The following is a 27,691-nucleotide window of genomic DNA, read 5'->3' on the forward strand; positions in this document are numbered from 1 at the left end:
TAAGGACCAGTACTTCAGGCAGAAAACTAGACAAAAGGAAAACTGTCCTATAGTACTAAGAACTATGTAAAAGTCCAATGTCATAGTACATTTTTTCAAATTATTTTTGTTGTTGTTGTGAATTATAGTTGTGTGGATTTGTTAGAAGAAAATACAGTACTTCAGTATTTCAATATTAATAATATGGATACTGGAGAGACAACTCAGTGGTTAAGAGCACTAGCTGAACTTCTCTTGCAGATGACCCAGGTTTAGTTCTCAGCACCCACATGGAGGCTCACAACATCTGTAACTCTAGTTCCAGGGGGCTGGATTCCTATTCTGACCTCTGCAGGCATCTGTATGAATGTGGTGCATATACATACAGGCACAATACATACACATAAAGTAAAACACTATTTTTTAAATATTAACAGTTAAGTTTGATAGTTGTCTTTTATATCTTATTGTTTCTCCAGATCTTCAAAAACATTCATTACTTGCTGGTATGTGTTTTTGGAAGTAGAACTTGGAAATAGTATTACATCAAAGTCAATTATTCATCCTTCCCTCTTAAGTCAAGACCAAAAACTTGATACTTGACATTTTAATACAGTAAATGTTTATATAACTAAATGTTAAGATTATTTTTATTTATAAAAATTGGTCACAAGCACATGGTATTTTATTTAGGTCTACTGAAATAACATTTTTTCCCAAATATAACTAAGTACTCTAACTAAATACAACTTCATGAAAATGTGTCAGTAAGTACTAAGGGCCTAGAACAGTGTCAATTTTATCCTTTAGTGATGGAGTGGCATACTGGAGCTTACAGCAATGTCAGAAAGTATTATGGCTATGTCTGAGAAAAGATTACAATCCAAACTGAAGCATAATATCTGCTGAATGTGTATTTCTTCAAAACCATTGTAAAGTAAGGCAATTAGGTGGACAGTGGTGGTGCATGCATTTAATCCCAGTGCACAGAGAGGTGGAGGCAGATAGTTCTATGTGAGTTTGAGGTCAACCTGCTCTATAGAGTGAGTTCCAGGGCAGGCAGCCAGAGCTACACAGAGAAACCCTGTCCCAAAAAAATTATTTAACTACTGCAACTCAGGATTGTGCACACATTTGCACACACTTGTTCACACACACAAATATATATATATATGTACATAAATAGACAGCAAAAATGCCTAACTGTATGTGTGTGCTTTATATTATATATGTATAACAGCTCACCTGGCCTGGTGTTGTATCTAATCCAGTGTATGAGCTCTTCCTGAGGCAGGTTAGTGAACTCTCCCATGATGCTCCATTGGTTATGGAGGTTTGCACAACCTTGTATTGACATCATTGTCAGAATACCGAAGACAACATTCTCAAAATGAACTCTGCAAAAAAGCCAGCCAAAGAGCTGAAATAAAAAACCATTTATTTATATTTCTTATATGAAGAGTACTATTGGATCACAAGTACATTCTCACCTTCCTATTGAATCCAAAGTGCATTACTCTTTATCTCACCATGTAGACACATATGCTCATTTGCTGCTTGCTAACAACCAACATGCTGGAGTGACCTGACCAGATCATAAACAAAACTTCCTGTGTTGTTGAAAGAACTGGCTTGCAGCCAGACACTAAGATTAGGGAACTATACACTGAAACATGCTAGACCGAAATCTTTTAAAATTTTGCTGATTTTTATGAGGACTTGAATAATCAAAGGAAACCCCACTATGATTGACATATGTGTTCCTTCCAGGGAGATGGCTGCTAGACTGTCAAAACGGAATCAGGTATTCTAGATGTACTGAGTATCAGTCTAATTCCTGAAGCTATCTATCTAGTTCATTTATCCACAGCTACAGTAGGGATAGCAGAATGGAGAGATTTTGAGGATTTCTCTTATCCAACCAGGGCCCTCTGGATCTCCTCAGCATTGGAAATGTGTTGATAAGGGGGTTAATAGACTCAAAGCACCTGACAGACTTAAATGCTAAAAGACTCCATTTGTAGACATGATGCTAACAGAGGTCGAGGAATACCCAACTGTTCATCACAAAAACATTATTCACAGTCTATCAATATTTTTCAAAGCCTCTGTCTTGCTGACAATGAATCCTCAACTGACATTTACAGCCATTGAACATAGTTAACTCAAAGAACTCGATGCTTTCATGTTTTGGATTACTCAGCAAAGCATGACAGCTCCATGGCAGTTACTTTAGTTGTTATAATAACAGTCACTCAAGAATGGGTGGCTTAGCCAGGTGGTGGTTGTGCATGCCTTTAATCCCAGCACTTGGAAGGCAGAGGCAGAGGAACTCTGTGAGTTTAAGGTCAGCCTGGTCTACATAGTGAGTTTCAGGACAGCCTCCAAAGCTACAGAGAAACCCTGTCCCCCCAAACCAAATCAAACCAAACAAAGCAAAAAAAGAATAGGTGACTTACCTGCCGGGAGCAGATCAAGGAAGCCATAATGCACATGTGAGGTGTCAAAAACAGCTTCAACCGCATGATTAAAATAGCAAGAACTGTGAATGCCAGCAACTGCAAGGTGTGAAAAATCAACTGCAAAAGACAAGATAGTCACCTTTTCACTTTATACGTTTTTAAATTAACAGAAAAGGTGTCTTAAATTTTCTTATACAGGAGAGCAGACTATTTCCCAGCATAGCATTAAGCCGATTAATATATGTATTCCGCCATTTGACTAAGATTTAATAATGTAATAATCTATGCCAGGAACTGTTCTGAGTGCTTCAAATAGAGCACTGAGCAACTCTGCCCTCAAGAGGCTCACACCTTAGTGCATTTAGTTAGAAAGGGACACGAGTACATGGATAAGTTGCAGTCAATTAGACAGTGACAAAGGAGAAAGAGCCAAGCCGCAAAGAATGTGCGAAAGGCCACAGTGAAGACACTGCGCCTGAAGGAGCATCATCTGACAAAGCGACATCTGGAAAAGGATTTGAACAAGGAGAGGACGAAGACAAGGGATAAATACAGAACTCTTCATGTATGCATATGTATTTCAGTTAAGAGTAATCATAGCAGCACATACCCCATACTATTTTTTTAAGTAGAATGGTCTTAGTGTTTGTGCTAGTCAGCAGTCTATCCTACTTTAACAAATCTGAGGGTTCCACAGGGCAAAGGTTTCAAATAAAACTTTCCTAACTGAGACATTCATACAACATAACCATTATTTAAAATGTGCAGTAGATATGGTAATAATCAAAGTAAACAGCAGCTAAAAATTTACATCCTAATTCACCAATATTCAACTCAATTACAGATATGTGATGTAATGAGTCTTTTTCTGTCTCACCAGCCAGTTCCCAAATAGTGACACAAAGACTTCTTATTAGCTATGAAAGCTTGGCCTTTAGCTTAGGTTTGTCTCAACTAGTGTTCATAACTTAATTAACCAATTGATATTAATCTGTATTCTGCCATGTGACATTCCCTTTCTTCCATTTTGTACCTCCTATTTCCACTCCATGTCTCCGGCTTCTCTTGTGTACCCAGATTCCTCCTCCTCTGCCTTTCTCTCCCTGGAAATCCTGCCTATACCTCCTGTCTAGCTACTGGTCATCCAGCTTTGTATTACACCAATTATAGCAATACATCTTCATACAGTGTACCAATATCCCACAACAATGTGGTATTTTCATTTATCAAAAGACAAATAGTCAGCTTGTGCATTAGAATGAAATGAAACAAATGCTCAAATAGTATAACATCCAATTTTGGTAATTACAAACTATCAAGATCCTAAAGAATGGTCAATTACTTTGACTTATACGATTCTTTCTAGGACTTTACTGAGGGAATGATCAAAACACACTGGAGGATATTTTATCAGCCCCAATAGGTAACAAACCTTGTGACCAATATAGAAGAACAAATAACAGATGCATGGCCATGAAAATATCATTAAAATAGTATTTAATGGAATGCAAAAGGTTTTAGGGTACATGAAGGGCTCTCTAACAGATCTGAGCATCTGAACATGACAAACGAGGTGTTGAAAGACTTTGCCTTTTACCCTTCTCGCTCTACTAAACTGAGAGATTACATCCTCAAGATAGCCACCGAGGTACATTTCCTTATTTGGCCACTGCCTCATTCCTAAGATAAAATGCCAAGGACCAACAATCAAAATTCATTGCCTACATATCCAATCAATACTTATTCACTCACCCTAGCATAGACTCCCCTCTTTTCTCCTTAAAACTACCCCAGCAAAAAATACTTGCTGTTGCTGCTGCTGCTACCTCTGCTGGATCCAGAGGTAGACCTCACCCCTACTCAGCCTTCCGGGATAATAGATCTTCATTCTGAGAATTTGGTGCCTAGGAGTGTCTTGTACTGACTCCAGGGAGCCACCCTAACATAATACAAACTTATATATACACAGAATAATATTCTGTAAAATAAATGAATAAATAAAATAAAAACCTATGTATCTTTACTATAGAGTGTAAGGAGGGTAATATAGAAACACACACACACAAAGGTAATAGATTACTTCTGGTAATTTTCTGCATTTTATGAGTTGGTTTTCCATTCCTATGGCTAGTCAATGGTGAGATCGGACTGAAAAAGAAGGCCCACATGAAATGATTACCACTGCCCCAAATTGAAGCGGCACTGATGTGCATCAGCAGGAAGGCTACAACTCTGTGAACTGTCCTTCAAATAGGATTTAATATATAAGACTACCAAGAATGAGAGCTTTTACCTCACCATTGTCAAGGAGCTGTTTTCTGGAAAAAAAAAAAGAAAAATGATCTATTTACTGAATGTCATTACAACATCATCACATAGGAATAAAATCATTTACTTTGTTTTTGGATCTTAATTATTACTAAACTATGTAAAGTACAAAATTTAAAATATTATGTATGCTAATAAAATTACAGACTTTTAGAGGTATAATTTATGATAATTCTACACATGGTATATGAAAAGGCTGATTTTTTATTAAGTTAGAATATCTCCAACTGATCCCTGGAGACTACATCTGGAATGAGATACTTCTGTTTAAATATTTAAGCTATAAATTATAAATACAGTGCTTTCAATAATTGCTTTTGGACTTTTGAGTTGTTTCAATTTTTCACAGTTATAAACAACATAAAAATTTTATATATATAACTTGGTAGATAATGCATATAAATACTTTACTTCTTGAAAAGCACTCCAAATTTACTGAATATCAACAGAAACATTATGGTGTTCTTAATACTGCACTGTGACTAGTAAAGAAATACTTTTTTTCTTTTTTAGTTAGATTAGAAACAAACTTGCTTCACAAGTTAATCCCAGCTCCCTCTCCCTCCCCTCCTCCCTGGCCCCCTATCAACCTCCCCAACCCTCCAGGCCCTCCCCCTCCCCTCCACAAGGAGAGTGATGGCCTCCACGGGGGATCTCCAAAGTCTGTCATATCATCTGGGGCAGGGTCTAGGCCCTCCCATGTGTCTAGGCTGAGAAAGCATCCCTTCATATGGAATGGGCTCCCTAAGTCTATTCAGATGCCAGGGATAAATACTGATCTACTACCCCAGGACACATAGATTGCTGAGGCCTCCTCACTGACACCCACATTCAGGGGGTCTGGGTCAGTTCCATGCTGGCCTCTTAGCCATCAGTCTGGGGCCCATGAGCTCATCCTTGTTCAGGTCAGCTGTCTCTGTGCAGCCCACAAAGAAATAATTTTTATGTTTGTAGAATTTATAGTAATCTGATACAAGTATGAAAATATCGGTCCTATTCCTCTACAGGAAAGACTGTGCTTTACAAATGACCTTATAGGAAGGGACATTCTAGGAGAAAGTAGTTAGAATGTGATTAGAGGGAATTCACAAGTGTATAGTCTTAATGTGGTCACAGAATGTCTGCTGGAAGGTGGAAGAGGAATCAAATTACTCTGATCCCCTGTAGCTTTTTCCCACCTATGTAGCCAGGGAATGGAGGCATCCCAGGACCCGAACTCTTCTAACCACAACAGAATCCTGCAGGTAGCAAAGAACCTGGATACTATGTAATTATTATACTCACTAAGGATCACCCAACTGGTATGAATAAAACTAGTAGCCGACTTATTATGTGAACAAACAAAATACAAGTAACACGAAAAGGAATTGTGGAGATAAATGAGCAAAACCTGCCAGACAATTTTAGTGCAGAATTCTACCAGACTTTAAAAGAAGAGTTAACACCAGTACTCCTCAAAATTTTCCACAAAATAGAAACAGAAAGAACATTGACAAATTCATTTTATGAAGCCACGGTTACCCTAATACCAAAACAACTCGACAAAGAAAGAGAATTACAGACCAATTTCCCTTATGAACATAGATGCAAAAATACTTGCAAACTGAATCCAAGAATACATCAAAAAGAACATCCACCATGATCTGGGCTTCATCCCAGAAATGTAGGGATGGTTCAACATATGAAAGGTGATCCACCATATAAACAAACTGAAAGAAAAAAAAACACATGATGGTTTCATTAGATATAGAAAAGGCCTTTACAAAATTCAACACCCTTTCATGATAAAAGTACTGGATAGATTAGGGATACAGGGACATACCTAAAATAATAAAGGCAGTATTCAGATATAACCAACATCAAATTAAAAGGAGGAAAACTCAAATAAATTCCACTAAAATTGGTAACAAGAAAAGGTTGTTCACTCTCTCCATATTTATTCAATAAAGTACTTGAAGTTCTACCTAGAGTAATAAGACAACTGAAAGAGAACAAGAGAATGCAAATTGGAAAGGAAGAAATCAAATATAGCTTTTTTGCAGATGATATGATAGTAAACATAAATGACAACAAAATCCTACCAAGGAACTACAGCTGAAAAACATCTTCAGTAAAGTGGCTGGATACAAGATTAACTAAAAAAAAAAAACAATAGTTATCCTATATACAAACGATAAATGGGCTGAGAAAGAAACCAGAGAATTAATACCCTTTACAATAGCCTTAAAATAATATAAAATATCTTGGTGTAACTCTAACCAAGCAAATGAAAGACTTGTATTACAAAAACTTCAAGTCTTTGAAGAAGATATCAGAAGACCAATCTATGCTCACGGATCAGGATTAACATACTAAAATGGCCACCTTACCAAAGCAATCTACAGATTCAAAGTAACCCCTATCAAAATTCCAACACAATTCTTTACAGATTATGAAATGACACTACTCAACTTCATATGAAAAAAATAGGATAGCTAAAACAATCTTAAAACAATAAAATAACTGCTGGAGGTATCACCGTGCCTGATTTTAAGTTGTACTACAAAACTATAGTAATAAAAACCACATGGTAGTGCCATAGAAACAGACACTATCAATGGAATCAATTTGAAGACTCAGATATAAATGCACATCTATGAACACCTGAAATACATCCAGAGATACACACTGAAAAGAAGACAGCACCTTTAATAAATGGTGTTCGCCAAACTGGATGTCTGCATGTAGAAGAAAATAGATTCATATTTATCACCCTGCACAAAACTCAAGTCCAAGTGAATCAAAGACCTTAACATAAAACCAAATACACTAAAAATAATAAAAGAGAAATTGGGTAATGGCCTTGAATCCATTGGCACAGAAAACAATTTTCTGAACAGAACACCAATAGTGCAGGCACTGAGATCAATAATAAATGGGACCTTGTAAAACTGAAGGCAAAATATAATGAAAACCCAGAGACAGATGTTGCGGTTCAAGATAAAGATCAGAAAGCCAGAGTACCAGCCAGTAACTCTTATTTCTGCTAGGATGCAATGAAGATCTTGTCTTCAATGTGACTGGAAACTACATCTCTCTTGAGACCCTTTGCTTCTTTCTCATATACATCTCTAGTGCTGGGATTAAAGGCATGAGCTCTGTAACTCTTTTAGACTGATTCACTCTTGTGCAGCCTAGGGTGGTCTTGGACTCACAGAGATCAACACATCTTTGAAGTATACTGGTTGATTTAATTCCATAGTTTTTTCTATTATCCAATATCTTCCTGCAGCGTTTGTTCCTTTCTCATTAGCATTAAGAAAATTTAAAGTTAATAAAGCATTGTGCAATCTATTTCTGGGGGTCTTTACTCTTTTTGTTTATTTAGCGTATCCTTCAGAATTCAATTTGATCTTTCTATAACTGTAGGATTGTGTGGTATACCTATAATATGCTTTATATTGCAATAAGAAAAAAACTGTTTCACTTTCTTAGAGACATGCTTAAGCATTGTTTGTCTTTATTTGTACAGGTATACACATGGGCATAACTTCGATCAAATGTGTGATTACCAAATCAACCTTTTCCAAACTCAAAGCAGTTGCCCAATGAAAACCTGAATAGTTATCAATGATGTAGTGTACACATTTTAATTTTAATTTTCCAAATTTTCATCCCTTTGAGTACCCTTTGGGTTAATTCCTGCAGGGAGTGGAGTTTGGTTGTATAAAGAACAAGTAGAACATTTCCTTAGAATTTCCTTGAATTGTTGCCATGTGATGGAAGTATTTTTTCCAAACTTTCCTGTTGGTATGGTGGTTTTTAATGTATTTCTGAGGCCTTTAGCACATTTGCTGTCAGTAGTTGATCAATTTCATCATTACCTAGTGCTAGAGGGCCTGGCAGATCCATTTAGAAGTGGATGCATGTTTTATATATATGAGATGATTCCTATTCCTGAATATGTCTTGTAACTGAGTAAATAATAAAGTTAATTCTGAATCAACTGATACAAATTCAGTGGTTTTAATATGCAAAACATCTCTTTTTGCATATTGTTACTCAGTAACTATGTTGAGAGGTTTTGTATGATCCATCAACATCATGAGAATAGTATATTATAACTTTTAGACAGAACTATTAAGGACTTAGTTCTACTCTACTTAAATTTTCTGATTTGTATCCTGACTTTCCTGATTTATCTGCATCAGTATAGAATTCAGGGGCTCCCATTATTGGTGTCTCCCTTAAAATGCAAGGAAGGATCCAGTTAGTTCTCTTTATAAGTTGAATTCTCTTGTTTGGGAGATAATTGTTGTGAATCTCTCCCAAAAATTGCTATAAGCTCTTTGCTAGGGTTCACTTTCTATCCATAATTTGTCAGTTTCATCATTAGTAAAAGATACTATAATTTCTGCTGGATCTATTCTTGCTAGTTGACAAAGTCTCAATTTTCCTTGTAGAATCAATGCAGAGATATCTTCCACATAAGTCTTTACATTTTTCCTCAGTTTCTGTGGTTAAAAAGAACCATTCTAAGATAATATCTTCCCTCTGCATTACAATTCCCGTAGGGGAATGCTCAGAGGCTAATGACTAGAATGCAGTTAAGCTCTGGTTCCACATGATCCACATGTGCAATCCGTAATTTCTCTGTCACCAAAGCCATTCTCTCTCAGCTTCTGCTGTTAATTTCCTTTGACTATTTAAGCCCTTTTCACCATCTAATGCGTTGTTTAAATTAATCAGATAATCATATTTTATCCCAATAATGTGTTTTAGATGGGAAATGTCTCCTAGTAATCTTTGAAACTTAAGAGTCTGTAATCGATCTATTCTAATTTGCACCATTTAGGGTCTACTTTTTGTAAACCTATTTCATACCCTAAATAACTAAGAGAATCTCTTCTTTGTATTTTTTCATGAGAAATTTGTAATCCCTAAAAAGGCAAAATTTTCTTTGCTCCTTGAAACTTTCTTTCTAAAGTATCTACATTTGAATAAGATAGCAAACTATTATCCAGGTAATCATAAACTATAGATTGAAGAAACTGCTCACCTGTTATTTCCAATGGTTACCATACAAAATATTGGCACAGGGTAGGGCTGTGCCAATGGAATTGGAGAACCTTCCATTGATATCTCTTAGCAGGCTGAAAATTATTATAAGTAGGCATGTGAAGACAAAATTTTCTCTGTCTTTTTCTTGTAGAGGTATAGTGAAGAAACAATCTTTTAAATAAATAGCTATAAGAGGTCATCCTTTAGGCATTAGAGAAGGCAAAGGAATTCCAGACTGTAGAAAGCCCATTGGCTGAATCACCTTATTAGCAGCTCTTAGATCTGTTTCCACTGTCCATTTTTCAGATTTATGTTTAACCAACAAATACAGGAGAATTCCAGTGGTTGGTTGATTCCTCAATATGCTGAGCATTTAGTTGCTCCTGTACCAGCTCTTCTAAAGCCTGAAATTTCTCTGTTGTCAAAGGCCATTGTGCAAACCACACAGGTTTGTCTGTCAAACATTTGAAAAGTAGGAATGTTAATGTCTTTTGAAGATATGCAGCTGTTGAGCCCTGTTCTTGTACAACCTGAATGCTCAGAGATAGTTCTTTATGATACCTTCTTATATTTTTTCCAAAGACATATGTTAATTTATGGTTCATTTCAAGGATTGGGTGAATGTTTATCTGAGTATTCCATTGCTGTAACAAATCACGTCCCCACAAATTCATTGCAATATTAGTAAGATAGTGCTTTAATTTTCTTCTTTGTCCTTCTGGACCTATACATTCAACCCATCTGGCACTCTGTTTTACCTGAGATTAACTTCCAATTTCTAGAAGTTGAACATTTAACTCATGAAGAGGCCAATTTTGATGCCAGGATTCCAGTGAAATAAGTTTTACTTCCACACTTGTGTCTACCACACATTCAATAACATAGTCATTCATACTTTTAATTTTGGTCTCTTCTCATTTATAGAAGTTGGCCAACATACTCGTTTTGTGGGTTTTCCTGAATTTTTTGTTCTCTATTTTATGTCTCTTCTATCATCAAGAGCAGTATGGTTTCTTATAATAGGCATTAGGTTCCTTAGTTGCTCTGGGTAGGAGTTTCCACAGTTACAGGAAAGGACTGAGCCAAATTTGGCACAGGGGCGTGTAAAAGGCCCCTCAAAGAGTTTCCTGATGGAAAACTATTTCCTTGAATGACTCTTTTTTTGTGGTTTTTCGAGACAGGGTTTCTCTGTGGCTTTGGAGGCTGTCCTGGAACTCGCTTGGTAGTCCAGGCTGGTCTCGAACTCACAGAGATCCGCCTGCCTCTGCCTCCCGAGTGCTGGGATTAAAGGCGTGCGCCACCAACGCCCGGCTTGAATGACTCTTTTTAAATCAACAATCATTAGTCAAATGTCTGCCTTTTCCACAATTTCTGCATAATCCAGAAGGGATGGGTGTTCTGTTTGGATTATGTTTATAAAAAGTATTGTTTCTAGGAATACCCCTTTTATAATGCCTTTTAAGGGGACTTTGTCTGCCACAATTAAAACATTTTACATTGAGATTTTTTTTCCCAAATCTCTTGAGATACCCTCTCCTATCCATACACCGTCATGGTCATGAGATTCAATATTACTTGTATCTCAAATCCACGCCTCCAAAGGTGCTGACCTTGCCTTTAAGGGTCTAATTATTCTTCTGCTGTGAAAACTTGCATTTTTAAAAGCCAGAGTTTCAATTACTTTTTTCTAGCTTCTGAATCTGACATCACTACTTATTGCTGAAGTCAGTCTTTGTAAGAAATCCAGGAAGGCTTCCTTTGGGTCCTGTATAACTTTTATAAATGATTCAATTTTCTTTCCTACTTCTCCAATTCTGACTCTAGCATTCAAAACTACATGGCATTAAGTCAAGGGTGTGGTTATCATATAGAGAATGCCTTTCTATAGTAGCATAATCTCCTTCTCCAAGAACTTGATCTTGGGAGATTTTCATCTGTCTAACTTTACCCCATTGTTCAATAGCCTTAGCCTCTTCTCTGAACCAGGTACTCCAATGTAATTCTAAACCATGCTCTAAGACAACGTTAACCAACTCTTTCCAGTTTTTAGGGAAAATTCTATTACAAACTGATCATGAGTTTAACATCTGCTTCACAAATGTTGAATGCATGCCATATGAAACCACTGCTTCCTTGAATTCTCCTAAATCTAATATTGTCACAGGCATCCAATTAGCTCTTACAAAACCTCTATCATCTGTCACTTCCCGTAAGGTTACTGGATATATCAAGGTTGGTTTTCTTAAAACCTTAGATTGTTCCTCTTTAACCTTATAATGCAATGCTGAACTTGGTTCTCCATTAAATTCCTCTGTGTAGATTTTAATATGTCTATGATCTGCTTCAATACATTTTTCTAAGGCCTATATCTTGGCACTCATATCAACAAACTTCTTTTTTTAGAGATAAATCAAAAATTATCAACTCAAAATCAAAGATTATCAAAACTGATAATTAACAGCATATTAGTCCTGGTTAAGTTGATTATTCCTTCATTTACTTGTTCCAATTTTAAATCACCCATCAGGTAATCATAGAGAGACCTCACTCTCCCCATTGTAATAGTGTTTCCCATTTATTATTGTGGGCAAAAACCTCTCTTTTAACTAATTCCTCCCTTAAAGAATTCACATTTGTCTTTAAAAAACTGCCTCTGACAGTGAAGTGTGACTCTGCCTACTGATGTACTGAACAGTAGAAGCCTGAGTATATTTTAAGGCAGTTATCTGTTCAACAGCAGCCAGAGAAGGGGGTCCAGATGGCCCAGGGGAAAGCCCACAACCTACCTAACAGAAGCCAAACTGCCAGGTCCCTGCATGTTGGAACATGTCAAAGTGGCTAAATCCTGCAGCATTTGGGCTCCAAATGTCTGTGGAGTATGCTGCAGAGAGTCTGCAACAGAAAAATCACTGACCTGTAGCATGAATAATAAAAAAACAAAAAAACAGATTTTGGGGTTCAAGATGAAGACCAGAAAACCAAAGCAGCCAGCTTCTTTGTCAAAGACCAGGTGTTCATACATGTATGGATTAATGTCGGGGTGTTCAATTCAATTCCATTGGTCTATCTGTCTCTTTTTGTGCCAATACCAATCTGTTTTCAAGACTATAGCCCTGTAATACACCTTGAAGTCAGGGATGGTGATGCCTCCAGATGTTGTGTTGCTGAACAGGGTTGTTTTGGCTATCCTGAGCCTTTTGTTTTTCCATATAAAGTTGAAAATTGTTCTTTCACAGTCTGTGAAGAATTATGCTGGAATTTTAATGGGGATTGCATTAAATCTGTAGATTGCTTTCAGTAAGATTGCCATTTTTACTATGCTGATCCTACCTATCCAAGGGTATGTGAGACCTTTCCATTTTCTGGTGTCTTCTTTAATTTATTTCTTTAAAGACTCAAAGTTCTTGTGATACAGGTCTTTCACTTGTTTGGTTACCATTACTCCAAGGTACTTTATGTTGTTTGTGGCAATTGTAAAGGGTGATGTTTCTCTGATTTCTTTCTCAGCCTTTTATCATCTGTATATAGTAGGGCTACAGATTTTATTGAGTTGGTCTTGTATCTTGCCACTTTGCTGAAGGTATTTATCAACTGTAGGAGTTCCCTGGTAGAGGTTTTTGGGTCACTTATGTAAACTACCATATCATCTGCAAATAGTGAAAGTTTTACTTCTTCCTTTCCAATTTGTATCCCCTTGATCTCCATTTGTTGTCTTATTGTTCTAGCTAGAACTTCAAGGACAATATTGAAAAGGTGTGGAGAGAGTGGACAGTCATGTCTTATTCCTGATTTTAGAGTAATTGCATTGAGCTTCTGTCCATTTAGTTTGATGTTGGCTGTTGGTTTGCTGTATATAGCTTTTATTATGTTTATATAAGTTTTATTCCGGATCTCTCTAAGACATTTATCATGAAAGGGTGTTGGATTTTGCCAAAGACTTTTTCAGCATCTAGTGAGATGATCATGTGGTTTTTGTTTCTCAGCTTGTTTATATGGTGGATTACATTGATGGATTTCCGTATGTTGAACCATCCTTACATCCCTGGAAGGAAGCCTACTTGATCATGGTGGATGATGTGTTTTATGATGTGTTCTTGGATCCGATTTTCCAGCATTTTATTGAGTATTTCTGCATCAATGTTCATGAGGGGTATTGGTCTGAAGTTCTCTTTCTTAGTTGTGTCTTTGTGTGACTTGGGTATCAAGGTTATTAAAGCCTCATAAAGAGAGTTTGGCAAAGACCCTTCTGCTTCTATTGTGTGGAAAACATTGAAGATAATTGATATAAGCTTTACTTTGAATTTCTGGTAGAATTCTGCATTGAGGCCATCTGGACCTGGCCTTTTTTGGTTGGGAGACTTTTGATGACTGTCCCTATTTCCATAGGGTTTATAGCTCTATTTAAATTCGTTATCTGTTCTTGATTTAATCTTGGCAAGTGATAACTATCCAGAAAATTGTCCATTTCCTTTAAATTTTCCAATTTTGTGGAGTACAGGTTTTCAAAGTATGATCTGATGATTCTCTGGATTTCCTCAGTGTCCATTGTTATGTCCCCCTTTTCGTTTCTGGTTTTGTTAACCTGGATGTTCACACTCTGCTGTTTGGTAAGTTTGGACAAAGGTTTGTCTATCTTGTTGATTTTATCAAAGAACCAACTCTTTGTTACATTGATTCTTTATATTGTTTCCTAGTTTATACTTTATTGATTTCAGCCCTCAATTTGATTATTTCCTGGCATCGACTCTTCCAGGGTGAGTTTCCTTCTTTGTGTTTTAGGTCTTTCATCTGAGCTGCTAATTCTCTAGTGTGACTATTCTCCATTTTCTTCATGTGGGCACTTAGTGCTAAGAACTTTCCTCTTAGCACTGCTTTCAAAGTGTCCCATAAGTTTGGGTATGTTGTGTCTTCATTCTCATTGAATTCTAGGAAGTCTTTAATTTCTCTTTTGACCCAGGAATGGTGCAATTTTGCATTATTCAATTTCCATGAGTTTGTAGGGTTTCTGCAATTTGTGTTGTTGTTGAATTCTAACTTAATGCATGGTGGTCTGATAAGGTACATGGAATCATTACAATTTTTTGTACCTGCTGAGGTTGGATATGTTGCCGAGTATATTGTTGGTTGTTGAGAAGTTTCCATGTGGAGCTGAGAAGAAGGTATATTCCTTTGTGTTTGGATGGAATGTTCTATAGATGTCTGTTAAACCCAATTGGGTCATAACCCTATTAGTTCCTTTGCTTTTTTTGTTAAATTTCTGTCTGGTGGTCCTGTCTAGTGGTGAGAGTGGGGTGCTGAAGTCTCCAACTGTAAGTGTGTGAGGTCTTATGTATGATTTGAATTTTAGTAATGTTTCTTTTATGAACGTGAATGCCTTGTTTCTTGGGTCCATTTGATGGGAAGATCTTTTCCCAACCCTTACCTCTGAGGTACCATCTGTTTTTGAAGTTGAGATGTGTTTCTTGTATACAGCAGAAGGGTGGATTCTGTCTCTGAATCCATTCTGTTAGCCTGTGTCTTTTTATGGGCGAATTAAGGTCATTAATATTGAGGGATATTAATGACCATTGATTGCTTATTTTTGTTTGTTTTGAAGTTGTTGGCAGTGGAATTGTGTGTGGACTTTCACCCTTTTTTTCTTTTGGTTGTTTATAAAATGGGATTATCTATTGCCTATGTTTTTCTGTTTGTAGTTAACTTCTTTGGGTTGGTATTTTCCTTCCAGAACTATCTGTAGGGCTGGATTAGTGGATATGTATTGTTTTAAACTGGTTTTGCAATGGAATATCTTGTTTTCTCCATCTATAGTGATTGAAAGCTTTGCTGGGTATAGCAGTTTGGGCTGGCATCCATGTCTCTTAGTGTTGATAGAATATCTCTCAAGGACCTTCTGGCTTTCAGAGTTTCCATGGAGAAATTAGGTATGATTCTGATAGGTTTGCATTTGTATGTTATTTGACCTTTTTCCTTAGCTATTCTTAATATTCTTTCTTTATTTTGTATGTTTGGAGTCTTGATTATTATGTGGCAAGGGGATTTTTTTGTCCACTCTATTTGGTGTTCTGTAAGCTTCTTGCACCTTTTTTGGCATGTCTTTCTTTAGGTTGGGAAAGTTTTCTTCTATGATTTTGTTGAATATGTTTTCTGCCCCTTTGAGGTGGGTTTCTTCTCCTTCTTCTATACCTATTATTCTTAGCTTTGGTCTTTTCACAGTGTCCATATTTCCTGGATATTTCGTGTTAGGGATTTGTTGGACTTAAGATTTTCTTTGGTTGATGAATCTATTTCCCCTAGTGTATCTTCAACACCTGATGTTCTTTCTTCTATCTCTTGTATTCTTTTTGTTGTGCTTGCATTTGTAGTACCTGACCATTTGCTCAGTTTTTCTATTCCTTCAGACTGTGTTTTTTTATTGTGTCTATTTTAGCTTTCAACCTTTGCACTGTTTGGATTGTTCTTGCATTTTTTTGCTTTGTCTTTTCCTCTATTTATTGCATTTGTTGAATTTTTTGGTTTGTTTTTTCTTCCATTTCTTTAAGGGATTTTCTCAAATCCTCTTTGAGGGCCTCTATCATTTTCATGAGTTTGTTTTTGAGGTCTTTCTCTTCTGCTTCATCTGCATTGGGCTGTTCAGGTCTTGCAGGTATAGAATCTCGACTCTTGCGGTGTCATACTGGTTTTTCTGTTGCTGGGTGTGTTTTAACATTGTCTCCTCACCATTTCTTCCAGTGGGCACAGAAGGAGTCTCTTCCTCTCCTGGTGGGTAGATGACCACTGTTCCTTTCCGATGGGTGTGAGTAGGTCCAATACTCTGGTGGCTTTCCACTTGCATGAATGGAGGAGATCCTAGGCAATCTTTGGGTGGGCTGGACTCTTTCAGGCTAGGATCCACAGAATGTAGTCCCCAGGTCTTCGCTGGTTCTGCTCAGGGCACCAGAAGGCAGGCTGGAAACAGTCACACACTTACCTCACCTGTCCCATTGGTGGAGAATGGGACTTGGATGCTGGCAATCTCTGGGCGGGCTGACTCCTGCCAGGGTGGGAGCTGCAGTGCACAGTACCCTTGCCTTGGCTAGTTGTGCGCAGATCACCAGAAGGCGGGCTGTAAACAGGCCCAGGCCGATCTAACCCTGGGTGTGCAGAAAGGGACTATGGTATTGGCAGTCTCTGGGCGGGCTGAATCCCATCGGGATGGGATACTCAGTGCGCAATCCCCAGGTCTTTGGTGGTTCTGCTTCCCTTACTATATTTATTAAATACCCTCAATCATCAAAATCCTAATTAAACTAACATTATTAGTGTATAAAATCATTGCTTCAGTGAAATAGTACAGCTTAGGAAGAAATCATCTTCATAATAATTCATGAGTAAAACTGCCCAATAGAATGGGATATTTCCTTAAGATAATCTCACCACATTAATGGCACTGGGGATCTTCTCACACCCATTCACATCATGCCAGATACCTGAGAAAAATGGCAGTGGCAAACGTACAAAGACACAGCAGTAGTAAGGGGCATTCTGGAGCTGAGGCTCTCTGGGCCTTACACATCCAAGATTCACCCATCAGAGTTTATCTTTCTGATGGGATGATCCCCTGAAGTCATTTGCCACCTGCTGCTCCTCTGACATGGGCAAGAGACAAATGGAATTGAGGTGCCTTTAGTTTGTGTAGAAACCTTGTACAGTGGAAACTTCCTGGAATCTCTGAAGGTGATTCCAGTAAGAAATCCTAGTAATGGAGGATACAGAATCTGAATTGGCCATCTCTTGTGGCTAGGCAATGTTCCCAATGACAGGACTGAGTTGCATTTGGTTAATAAAATAGAAATAACAACAAAAATTACAAAGAATCAACGAAGCAAAGATTAACAAACCCTAAGCCTGATTAACTAAAAGGCAGAAAAAGAATATCCAAATTCATAAAATTAGAACTGAAAGGAGGAACATATCAACAGATGCCTAGGAAATCCAGAGAATCATAAGAACATATTTTAAAAACTCTACTACCTTGAAAAATCTAAAAGAAATGAATAATTTTCTTGACATATACCAATTACCACAGTTAAATCAAGATCAGATAATCAATTTAAACAGACCTATAATTCCTAGTAAAACATAAAGAGTAATTGAAAGTCTGTGAACCAAAAACAAACAAAATCCCCAGGATCAGATGGTTTTAGCGCAGAATTTTACCAGACTTTTGAATAAGAATTAATACAGATACTACTCAAATTAATGCACAAAGTAAAAACATAAGGAACATTGACAAATCCTTTTTTATGAGGCCACATTTGTCCTGATATCTAAACTGCATAAAGACCCCAAAAGAAATAGAATCACGGACCAATTTCCCTCATAAACATAGATGCAAAAATTCCCAATAAAATACCTGCAAACGAAATCGAAGAACACATCAAAAAGTTAAAGTTCATCCACCAGGATAAACTAGACTTTACCCTGGAGATTCAGGGATGATTCAAAACATGTAAACTGATAAATGTTATCCACCTTATAAACAGGCTAAAAGACACAAATCACATGATCATGTCATTAGATTAGAAAAGGCCCTTGATAGAAATAGAACACCCCATCATGATAAAGGTCTTGAAGAGATTAGAGATACAAGGCACACATCTCAAGGTAATAAATATAATTTACAACAAGCCCACATCTAACATCAACCTAAATGGAAAGAAACTCAAAGCATTTCCACTAAAATCCAGGAACTAGACAAGGTTGTTTACTCTTTCCATACTTATTCAATATGATACTTGAAGTCTTAGTCAGACCAATAAGACAACTGAAGGAGAACAGGGGGATACAACTATGAAAAGAAGATGCCAAAGTATCTTTATTTTCCACCAGAAAAATCTTACATCTAATAAATACTTTCAACAGCGTAGTAGCAAGATGCCAAATTAAACACAAAAATCAGTACACTTCCTGTATATAAATGACAAACAGACTGAGAAAAAAATAAACAACCTCCTTCACAGTGGCTACACACACACACACACACACACACACACACACACACACACACACACAACTCTAGTCAAGGAAGTTCAAGTTTGTAATACCTTTAATGCATTGAAGAAAGAAACTGAAGATATCAGAATTCTTTCATGCTCATGGATCAGTAGGACCAATACAGTATAAACAGCCATCCAATAAACACAATCTATAGATTCTTTGATATCCCCACTAACATCCCAACACAATTCTTCATGGAACTTAAAAGGATAATTTTAAGCTTTGTATGGAAATACAAAAAGCCAGGATAGTTAAAAATATCATAAATTATAAACAAGTTTAACCATTCCTGATTTCAAGTTGTACAACAAAGCTATAGTTATTAAAAAACAAAAAACAGGCAAGATGGTCAATGGAATAAAATTGAAGACACAAATATAAATCCCCATATGTACAGACGCCTGATTTTTGATAAAGAAGCCAAAACTACACAATGAAAAAAGGCAGCATCTTCAGTAAACAGTGCTGGTCAAACTGTATGGCTGCATACGGAAGAATGCAAATAGGTATGCATTTATCACCCTGCAAAACATTCAACTCTAAGAGGATCAAACACAACATCAGACTGGATACACTGAACTGATAGAAGAGAAATTAAGGAGTAGTCTTGAACTAATTGGCATAGGAGAGGGCTTTCTGATCAGAACACTGTGATAGCCCAGGCACTAAGACAAACAGTTAGTGAATGGGACCTCATGAAAGTGGAAAGCTTCTGTATGGCAGAGGACACCATCATTCAGACACAACAGTAGGATATAAAACAAGAAAACATTTTTACCAACTACATATATGTTAGAGGGCTAAAATACAAAACATATAAAGAATTTAAAAATTTGAACATCAAGAAAATAAGTAACACAATTAAAAAATGGGTACAGATCTAAAAAAAGAAACCTCAGAAGATGAAACAAACATCTAAGTTTCACTTGTAGACATGTTTGACATCCTTAATCACCAGGGAAATACCAGTTAAAACTACTTTAAGATTTAATCTTATTCCACTCAGAATCATCAAGGTCGATAAAACAAATGATATCTCGAGGATAAGATGTAAGGGGAACACTCATGTATTCCTGGTGGGTGACAAACTTGTACCACTGTTATGGAAATCAGTGTGATGATTCTTCAGGAAGGTGGTAATTGATCTACCACAAGATCCAACTATACCAACCACTCTTGGACATATATCCAAAGGACTCTACATTCTATTATAGAGACACTTGCTCAATCATGTTCATTGTTGCTATATTCATAATATCCAGAAATTGTAAACAGCATACATATCCATCAATGGATGAATGGGGGGAAATATGATAAATTACACAATAGAATATTGCTGAATTGTTAAAAATTGATATCAGGAAATTCGAAAGTAAATGGATAGAATTCCAAAAAAAGTCATCTTCAGTGAGGTAATGCATACTCAAAAAGACCAATATGGTATTTATTTGTTATTATGAGAGTGTTAATTGTTAAGTCTTCAACAAGAAGTCTATATTTCATATAGTAGCAGATATATTTCATAGAGTAGTTATATACAGAGTAACAGATGGGGCAAGGTATTTCCCTAGGAAAGGGAAATAGAATAGATTGTTGTGGATGGGGATAATGGAACAGGAGGAACAAGCAAGAATAGGAGGGAAAAGAGGGCAAGGGAGGGAATAGAGAAAACCACAAAAACTAAGAGCCATTTGAGGGGTCACCTGGAAGCCTAACACAGTAGAATCTTACTGAAATACATATATATATGAAATAAAGCTCCAGGGAATCACAAAATAAGGAAGATAAGGCCTCAACTAGACATCTTTCATCACCAAATGCAATCTCTCATACCAGGAATAGGTTACATTTAAGTGAGTTGTTGGCCAAAGAGGTCCAATAGGAACCTCCAAACAATTCAAACTATTACCAATGGTATTGGTTGCTCTCCACAAACTGATGTTAAGGCCCTGTTGCTGATGACAGCACCTATACAACTCACTCAACATGGAGAAGTCAAGCTGGTGCTTACCTAGGCCCTCCATCCCTACTGAACAGTGGGAGATTCTCTACATGCTACCGAGGGAGAAAAGGAAACACCAACTCAGCTACAAACTCTTTCTTTTATCTGCAATGGTGATCTGCCTACAAGTTATACTTGTGCAATAGTGGGACAAAGCCTGTAGGAGTAACCAACCAGTGTCTGACTAGATTTAAGGCCCACTCTATGAGACAGAACCAATCTCCAACACTGAATGGGTGGCCAAGAATCCAAGTCTAGATAGCATGTGAATCTGGGGCAAAAGCAAATACTACTGCTCTTCTAAAATAATGTAGCCATGAAATGACTTTTAATGGCATTCTGTTACACTCACAGATCAGTGCCTTCCTCAGCCATCATCAGAGAAGCTTCCCCATGAGAACAAACACAGAGACTCACAGTTGACAATGTGCAGGGAGTGAGAGATTTGGAACTCTTGGTTCTAAATGGGACGTCTCTATCAAATCCTTCTACTTAGCTCAAGAGCCCAACAGAAGAGCAGGCAGAGAGTGTAAGAGCAAGAGGGGATGAAGAACACCGAGGACTCAGGGTTTTCTAGACACAACAGGACTGACACACTTATAATTGAAGAGACTGTGAGCATGCACAGGATCTGCACAGGTCTGCACCAGAAGGGGTCTCAGAGGTGAAAGAGAAGTGGACACAGCCCCATCCATAACTTAGAAGCTATCTCCAATAGATACCTACTTATAAATGAGAATTCAGTACTCTCCAATGGAATCACACTGGGGAACAAAACCAATCTTAGGCCTGTGCTTATTAGTAGATGGCCAACACAAAACAAACTCAGTAGCATCTTTGGGGTTTTTTTGTCTCATAATGTTTTGTCAAGATACTTTTTTAACCTTCCAGTGTATATATGAATGTGTTTGTCGCTTCATATATATGTGTTTCTTGTGCTTTTTATTTGGCTCTGTGTTTGTGTTTGTTTGTTTGTTTTGTTCTACTGTGGTTTGTTTGTTTCCATTTATTTTATCTTATTCTTATTTTATCTTATTATTCTTCTTTAAATACCTGTTTTCTAAGGAGAGGTGTGTATTTCTAAGAAACAGTAATGATTTGGATGGGAGAATGTGGAAAAGATCTCACAGGAATTGGGGGGTAACTAATCAGTATATTGTCACAACAACGAGACAAGTGACAAATACAGTGATCTCTGTGTACAACAGGAAAATACCTGAGAAATTTTGAACAGCTTTCATTTTGATATATATAATACTTATAACCAACAAACACAGAATACTAGAAAGTTTTATATAGTTGTGACTATATAGACATTTCAAAATTCACTTATAAATTATTATGAATTCATTGCCTGCTTCAAACTTTATGGCATGAATACCATATATAAAGTTTATTGTCTGAGAAGAAATAAATCACAAGAAATAAACAGACCTTGCAAAAGACATAAAACTTCACTGTCAGCTATGTAGTTGATACAAAAGGCCCCTTATTCTGAATTACTGCCTTTCACCCATTTGCCCCCACAAGTCTTTCTTTTTCCACATTTCATCTCTTTGCCAAGTATTGGAAGGCACTTTTCACATCCCTGTCAGTTATGGTTCATGCAGTGCAATGTGCCACACCCCTTCAGGCATTTTTCATGGAAGGGATTATCAAGGACACTTATTTAGAACGTCATGACACACTTCTCCAGCTGCCATATGTCCCACACAAAACAGAGTGCGCTTTTCCGCACCCTGTTGGAAATGATTGCAGCAAATGCACTTGAGGTCTTATATTAACTGCTCTGGCAACCATACAAGTCTGCTAATAAGGCTGCAGAAGACACTCAGCACTGCTGGCACCATGTTTCTGTCAATAAACTACCCTAAAAATGAAAGACATTAAATAAAATTAAATGACATAATACTAATACAAAACATAGTTTGAAACAACATTTCTTCAGGAGGTATTTTTCTCAACTATGTGAGATAAGAGTTACATTACATTTCATCGGCCCCAGTCTATGCCTTGATTCTAGCAATTTTACCAAAACCACTAAAAAATGTTATACAACAATTACTTTTAAAAATAAATTTGGTAAAATATTTAACATTTAATGAATATTTAGAAATATAACAATTATTTCTTTTCTGAAAAATTAGAAATTAGGAAGGCTCAAATACAATTTACCCTATTTCTGTTTATGAACTTAAACTCTGGTGATATATGTATGAAAACTAAGTGTTTAAAACTTGAGCTATTTCAATTTATAAATATCTCTAAAGCAATTTTGAATATATAGTCTAAATCCATAAGAGTAACATTTTTAAAAGAAAAAAACTAAATTTAATTCTTATTTCATTTGTTAATCATGTTAAAGTAAATAATCATTTGAAAAATTGTTAATGTTTTAATAAGTTACCTAATCATGAACATGGTATGATTTTTAAAAATAACTGTGAAAGAATTACCTTAGGTAAGTGTTTGCACACAAGACACATATGATATCACGAACAGCCTGCAAACAGAATCAATAGATGAGACTTCTCTATGACATACCGAACTCTGGTTCATTCTTATAAACCACCAATACCACCAAAAAGTTTCTTTTCTTTTTAGATATAAATGTCTCCTTGGCCTGGGTTGGCTTGGAGCTGGTGATAAGCTTGTGCCTCAGAATCCTGAGACTGTAGGTATTACCATGAAAATCATCTTCTTTAATGTTAAAATAACATCTCTGAAATAGTTCACTCCCAGCTTTAAATCATACTTTTAAGATAACAACTTTCTGGTGTCTTCAGTAGGAGTGGTAGAGTAAATCTTATGCCTATTTCAATTCACTAAAGTGCTTACCTTTTGTAATGTGCAGAGCTACCTACTGGTATTGAAACTCTACTTTAGCTGGGCAGGGGTGGGAGACAAATTATCTAAAATATCTAAATATCTAAAATTATCTAAAGCCTCTACTTTAGAAAATTTTAGCCTCCACATCCCCTTTTCTCTGCTCTTGCTCCTCTCCTCTTCCCCACTCATAAGTACCCCTCTTTTACTTAAGCTCTGAGTAAGTATTAACTAAGTTATTGGTTCATCTGCTTTCTTGACTGCTCTTCAATCCAAGGTAGCTGCTGTAAGAGGATTATCAGTTCTCAAACGAAGGTACCAGACGATGGCGAGGGAAGCAGGAAAAGAAAGGGGGAAAGGGAATGCGTAAGCTAAGCTGGACCACAGAGGATCTACCACACAAACCAAAAACATCCATGGATGCTTGAAAGTTTGTACTTCAGAGAACTGTAGCTTATAATCCAATATTTATGCTTTCTTAGTAGAGTCATATTACATATGTCATGTTTATTCTATGAGGTTATTTTATATCAGTGAAAATCTAAGTGAACATCAGCTATATCCATAAAGTGAAAAGTAAGCCATACAGGACAAAGAAAGAATGGAGAGTTGACGAGGACGCAGAAAGGAGTGGTGCTTTAGTGGCTACAGGTGTGTGTGTGTGTGTGTGTGTGTGTGTGTGTGTGTGTGTGTGTTTATGTACACACCAGTTTAAGCTGTGCAGTATTTGGACGATAATGAAATATTTGAGAGTACCTGTGTTTGAGTTTTAAAAAATTAGTACATCTAGTTATCCTTTGCTACACCGGATGGCTCTCCACAGTTACTCCATGCCTTAGCGCCTAAACTGAAGTTTACTTTGATGGAGTACAAACGGGCCCTGTAAAATACCTCAGCTTTGAGCTTGGGCGGGCCAGGGCACAGGAGAACAGCAACCGTGTTGTCATCTAAACCATTCCTCTTCTCCTTCATCCTGACTGCTGCTAGTGGAAAGGAGCCAAGTTGGGTATAAACACAGAGGTGGTGCCTTTTTCTATTCAAATGACTACTCATGCTCTGTGCTGAAACATGGGGATAAGAAATGGGGCATAGGAGCTACATGGAGAAGACATGCAATTCTTAACTTTAAGTGTAGTAAACTCTTTCAACTGAATCACAACTGGGATTGCGAGTGAAGAACCATATTGTGTTCTGCCAATAGGACAAAATAAACATAGATTGTCTTAAGGCACTACTAAGAATATAAATAAAGATAGCTCCAAATTTATAAAAGTAACCATAAGGATTTCTGTCATTAAAGTCTTAAACTGTGAAAATAAGCTACTGAAATTTTAAAGATAGTTTATTTTAACATGGTAGGGTCTTCTGATATAAAAATAGTTTATGTATAAGGAATGGCATTTTTTAGTGACTGTGCAAATTGCTCCTATGCACAACTACTCAAAATAGATGAAGACTTCTTTGACAGTTTTTATGCTCATCACTCTACTATTCACTCATGACATATGAGAACATTTTTATTCTTTAGCTACTTGTGCAGTGTTTCGCACCCCGTGCCCAGGGATTGTCTGGGACTGGCCATGTTTTTCTTGTCCATCATATCTTCAAGTATATGCAATAATTTACATATAGTCAGTGATTGGCAAAATCACCTTTGAAATGATAAAATAAAGTGTCTTTAATAATGTGATTTTAAAGTATAATACCAAAAAGACACAAATGAAATTATTCAGACCATTAGAAAGAATTCATCCTAAAAGTAAGAAGGAACCAATTTGAGCAATTAGCATTAATCTATTGTAGTTCTTATCTTGAACCCACAAAAAGTGATATATCTTCACATACCTTTTTAAAGATAAAATATGTAATCACTATAACAAGTGGAAGCAATAATGTCTTTGTGTATCTCAATGGAGTCTGAAATATAGCAAATTATTCAAAATGGTTAATTATAAAATTTTACTTTGAAGCAGTTAAATATATCAAACTGAAAGTCATAATGATATTTACTAAAGATTAAATTTCCTCATCTTTAACAAAATATATGTTTATTAATTTCCACAATCTAATGTAAGAATGAAATTATTAAAGTGGGTATAAGAAGCATCCAATGAAGACAGCAGCCTAGAAGCTGGGTTAAGGGGTCAGCTTTAGAAATAAGAGGCTCTACTCCAAAGACAGAGAGGAACTTCAGAAATTCACAAAGGTAGTAAAAGACCAGCTGAGAAGTGCTAAGATTGTCATTTTAGGTTCATTTGAATGCTTAGTCATCAGGGAATGACATTATTTAAAAGGATTAGGAGATGTTTGTTAGAGAAAGTGTGTCATGAGTGAGTTAGGTTTGAGAGTTCAAAAGCCCAAGCCAGGTCCCAGTATGTCTCCTTCCTGCTGCCTGTGGATCCAGATGTAGAACTCTCAGCTAGCTCTCTAGCACCATGTCTGCCTGCCTGCTGCCATGCTTCCCGTCATGACGATCCATAAGGGACTAAACCTCTGAAACTGTAAACAAGCCCCAATTAAATGTATCTTATATAAGAGTTTGAAGTGGTGGTCTGGGTATCTTTTCATAGCCACAGAACACTGACTAACACAGTGTACCAAAACACAATGTACCAAAAATTAACTTCCACCTTGTGGCTACCTGGCAGGGAAGGGGGAGGAAAAAGGCCCATCCAAAAGGCAAGCCAGCTGACCTGGCTTTCAGAAAATGATTGGTATCCTACCCTCCAGAAAAGCCTCCAGCCTTCACATGGTTCAAGCATTAGGCCTGAAGCTTTGAAATTGCTAGAAGGAAACATAAATAAACATTTTGATGCATCGGCATAGGCAAGGACTTTTCTGTAAAGAATTCCAGTAGCAAAGGAAAGAATCCCAAGAATTAACAGATGGGTATGCAAAATTTAAATTTTCTACATTACAGAGCTAACAATTGCCAGAGCAGGCAGCAGTTAAGTATCAAATTATATCAAGAACTTCAAAAAAACCACCAAAATATCCAACCAACAAGTGAACTGATAAACTGAATAGTTTTCCAAAAGAACTGGAAATGACAATGAACATTTGAAAAGGGGGCTCACATGTACATTCTTAGACATTTCACACCAGTCTGAATGGCTATCATCAAGAAAAAATGCTGGCAAGATAGAGAGAAAAGGAACCTACTGATGGGATGTAAGTCGGAGGAGCCACTGTAGAAACTAACATAGATATTTCTCAAACACTTAAAAGTAGAACTACCAAACAACCAGTACATCACATCTGTGGCATACCCAAAGAACTCTGAGCCAAGCTATCACAGAGACACAAGCACATCCATGCCTATTGTTCCACTGTTTACAAGAAAGGGAACAAGATAGGTTTTTATCAACAGATGAATGGATAAAAATAATATTATGCACATACAAAGTGGAATTCTATTCAGTAGTAAAGAAAAATGAAATCATGACACTTGTAAGAAAATGGATAATGCAAGAAATAGTTTCTGTCATGAAATATTGGTGTGTGTTTATCTTGTTAGCCATAAAAGAAGAAAGGGGACTTTGGTAGGGCTGGGATGTATTTTGTAGGAGGAGAGGAAGATTTAATGGAATATAAATGTCATAAAAATAGAGAAACTCAGAATTTTCCAGAGTAAGGGGCCAGTAACAGTGGGCCATGGACCACATAGTAGATGAGTAGATGAGGGGATAAATAAAAAAATATTAGGAACAACATATACATATACATATATATATATAGATATAGTAAAGAAAGGGAGAGTATATATATAATTTTAAACTCTATGATTAAACCCATTATTTTAACTTAATTTGAAAATTAACTAAAAATTAATAGGCAAAAATTATTCATAAAACTACAAACCTAGATTAGGTTATGTCTACATTTTCCTTTCTTTTTAGTGATATTTTTCCATATATGAATAACACTAGGTTTTACATGTACGTTAATAAGGCCAGGTAACAAAGTCTCATTTTCTATACTGAAAAGTTCTATTATTTTCATTACTGTTTCCTGAGCT

At 36.6% G+C, this 27,691-nt stretch overlaps 1 protein-coding gene across 2 annotated transcripts in view; it reads right to left on the reverse strand.

Annotated features, from left to right (window-relative positions):
• The window catches only part of Dpy19l2 (dpy-19 like 2), a 101,566-nt gene that overhangs the window by 11,509 nt on the left and 62,366 nt on the right, over positions 1-27,691 (reverse strand). For both annotated transcript variants that reach the window (XM_040730177.1, XM_005078507.4), the window contains 5 exons: positions 25,519-25,590; positions 23,304-23,350; positions 4,735-4,759; positions 2,439-2,558; positions 1,225-1,399 (listed from right to left, as the gene is read on the reverse strand). In XM_040730177.1, coding sequence (XP_040586111.1) covers positions 1,225-1,399; positions 2,439-2,558; positions 4,735-4,759; positions 23,304-23,350; positions 25,519-25,590 — 439 coding nt within the window. The remainder of the gene's footprint in view (positions 1-1,224; positions 1,400-2,438; positions 2,559-4,734; positions 4,760-23,303; positions 23,351-25,518; positions 25,591-27,691) is intronic.

This window comes from Mesocricetus auratus, unplaced genomic scaffold, assembly GCF_017639785.1.
Source record: "Mesocricetus auratus isolate SY011 unplaced genomic scaffold, BCM_Maur_2.0 Super-Scaffold_100022, whole genome shotgun sequence".
Lineage (NCBI taxonomy): Eukaryota > Metazoa > Chordata > Mammalia > Rodentia > Cricetidae > Mesocricetus > Mesocricetus auratus.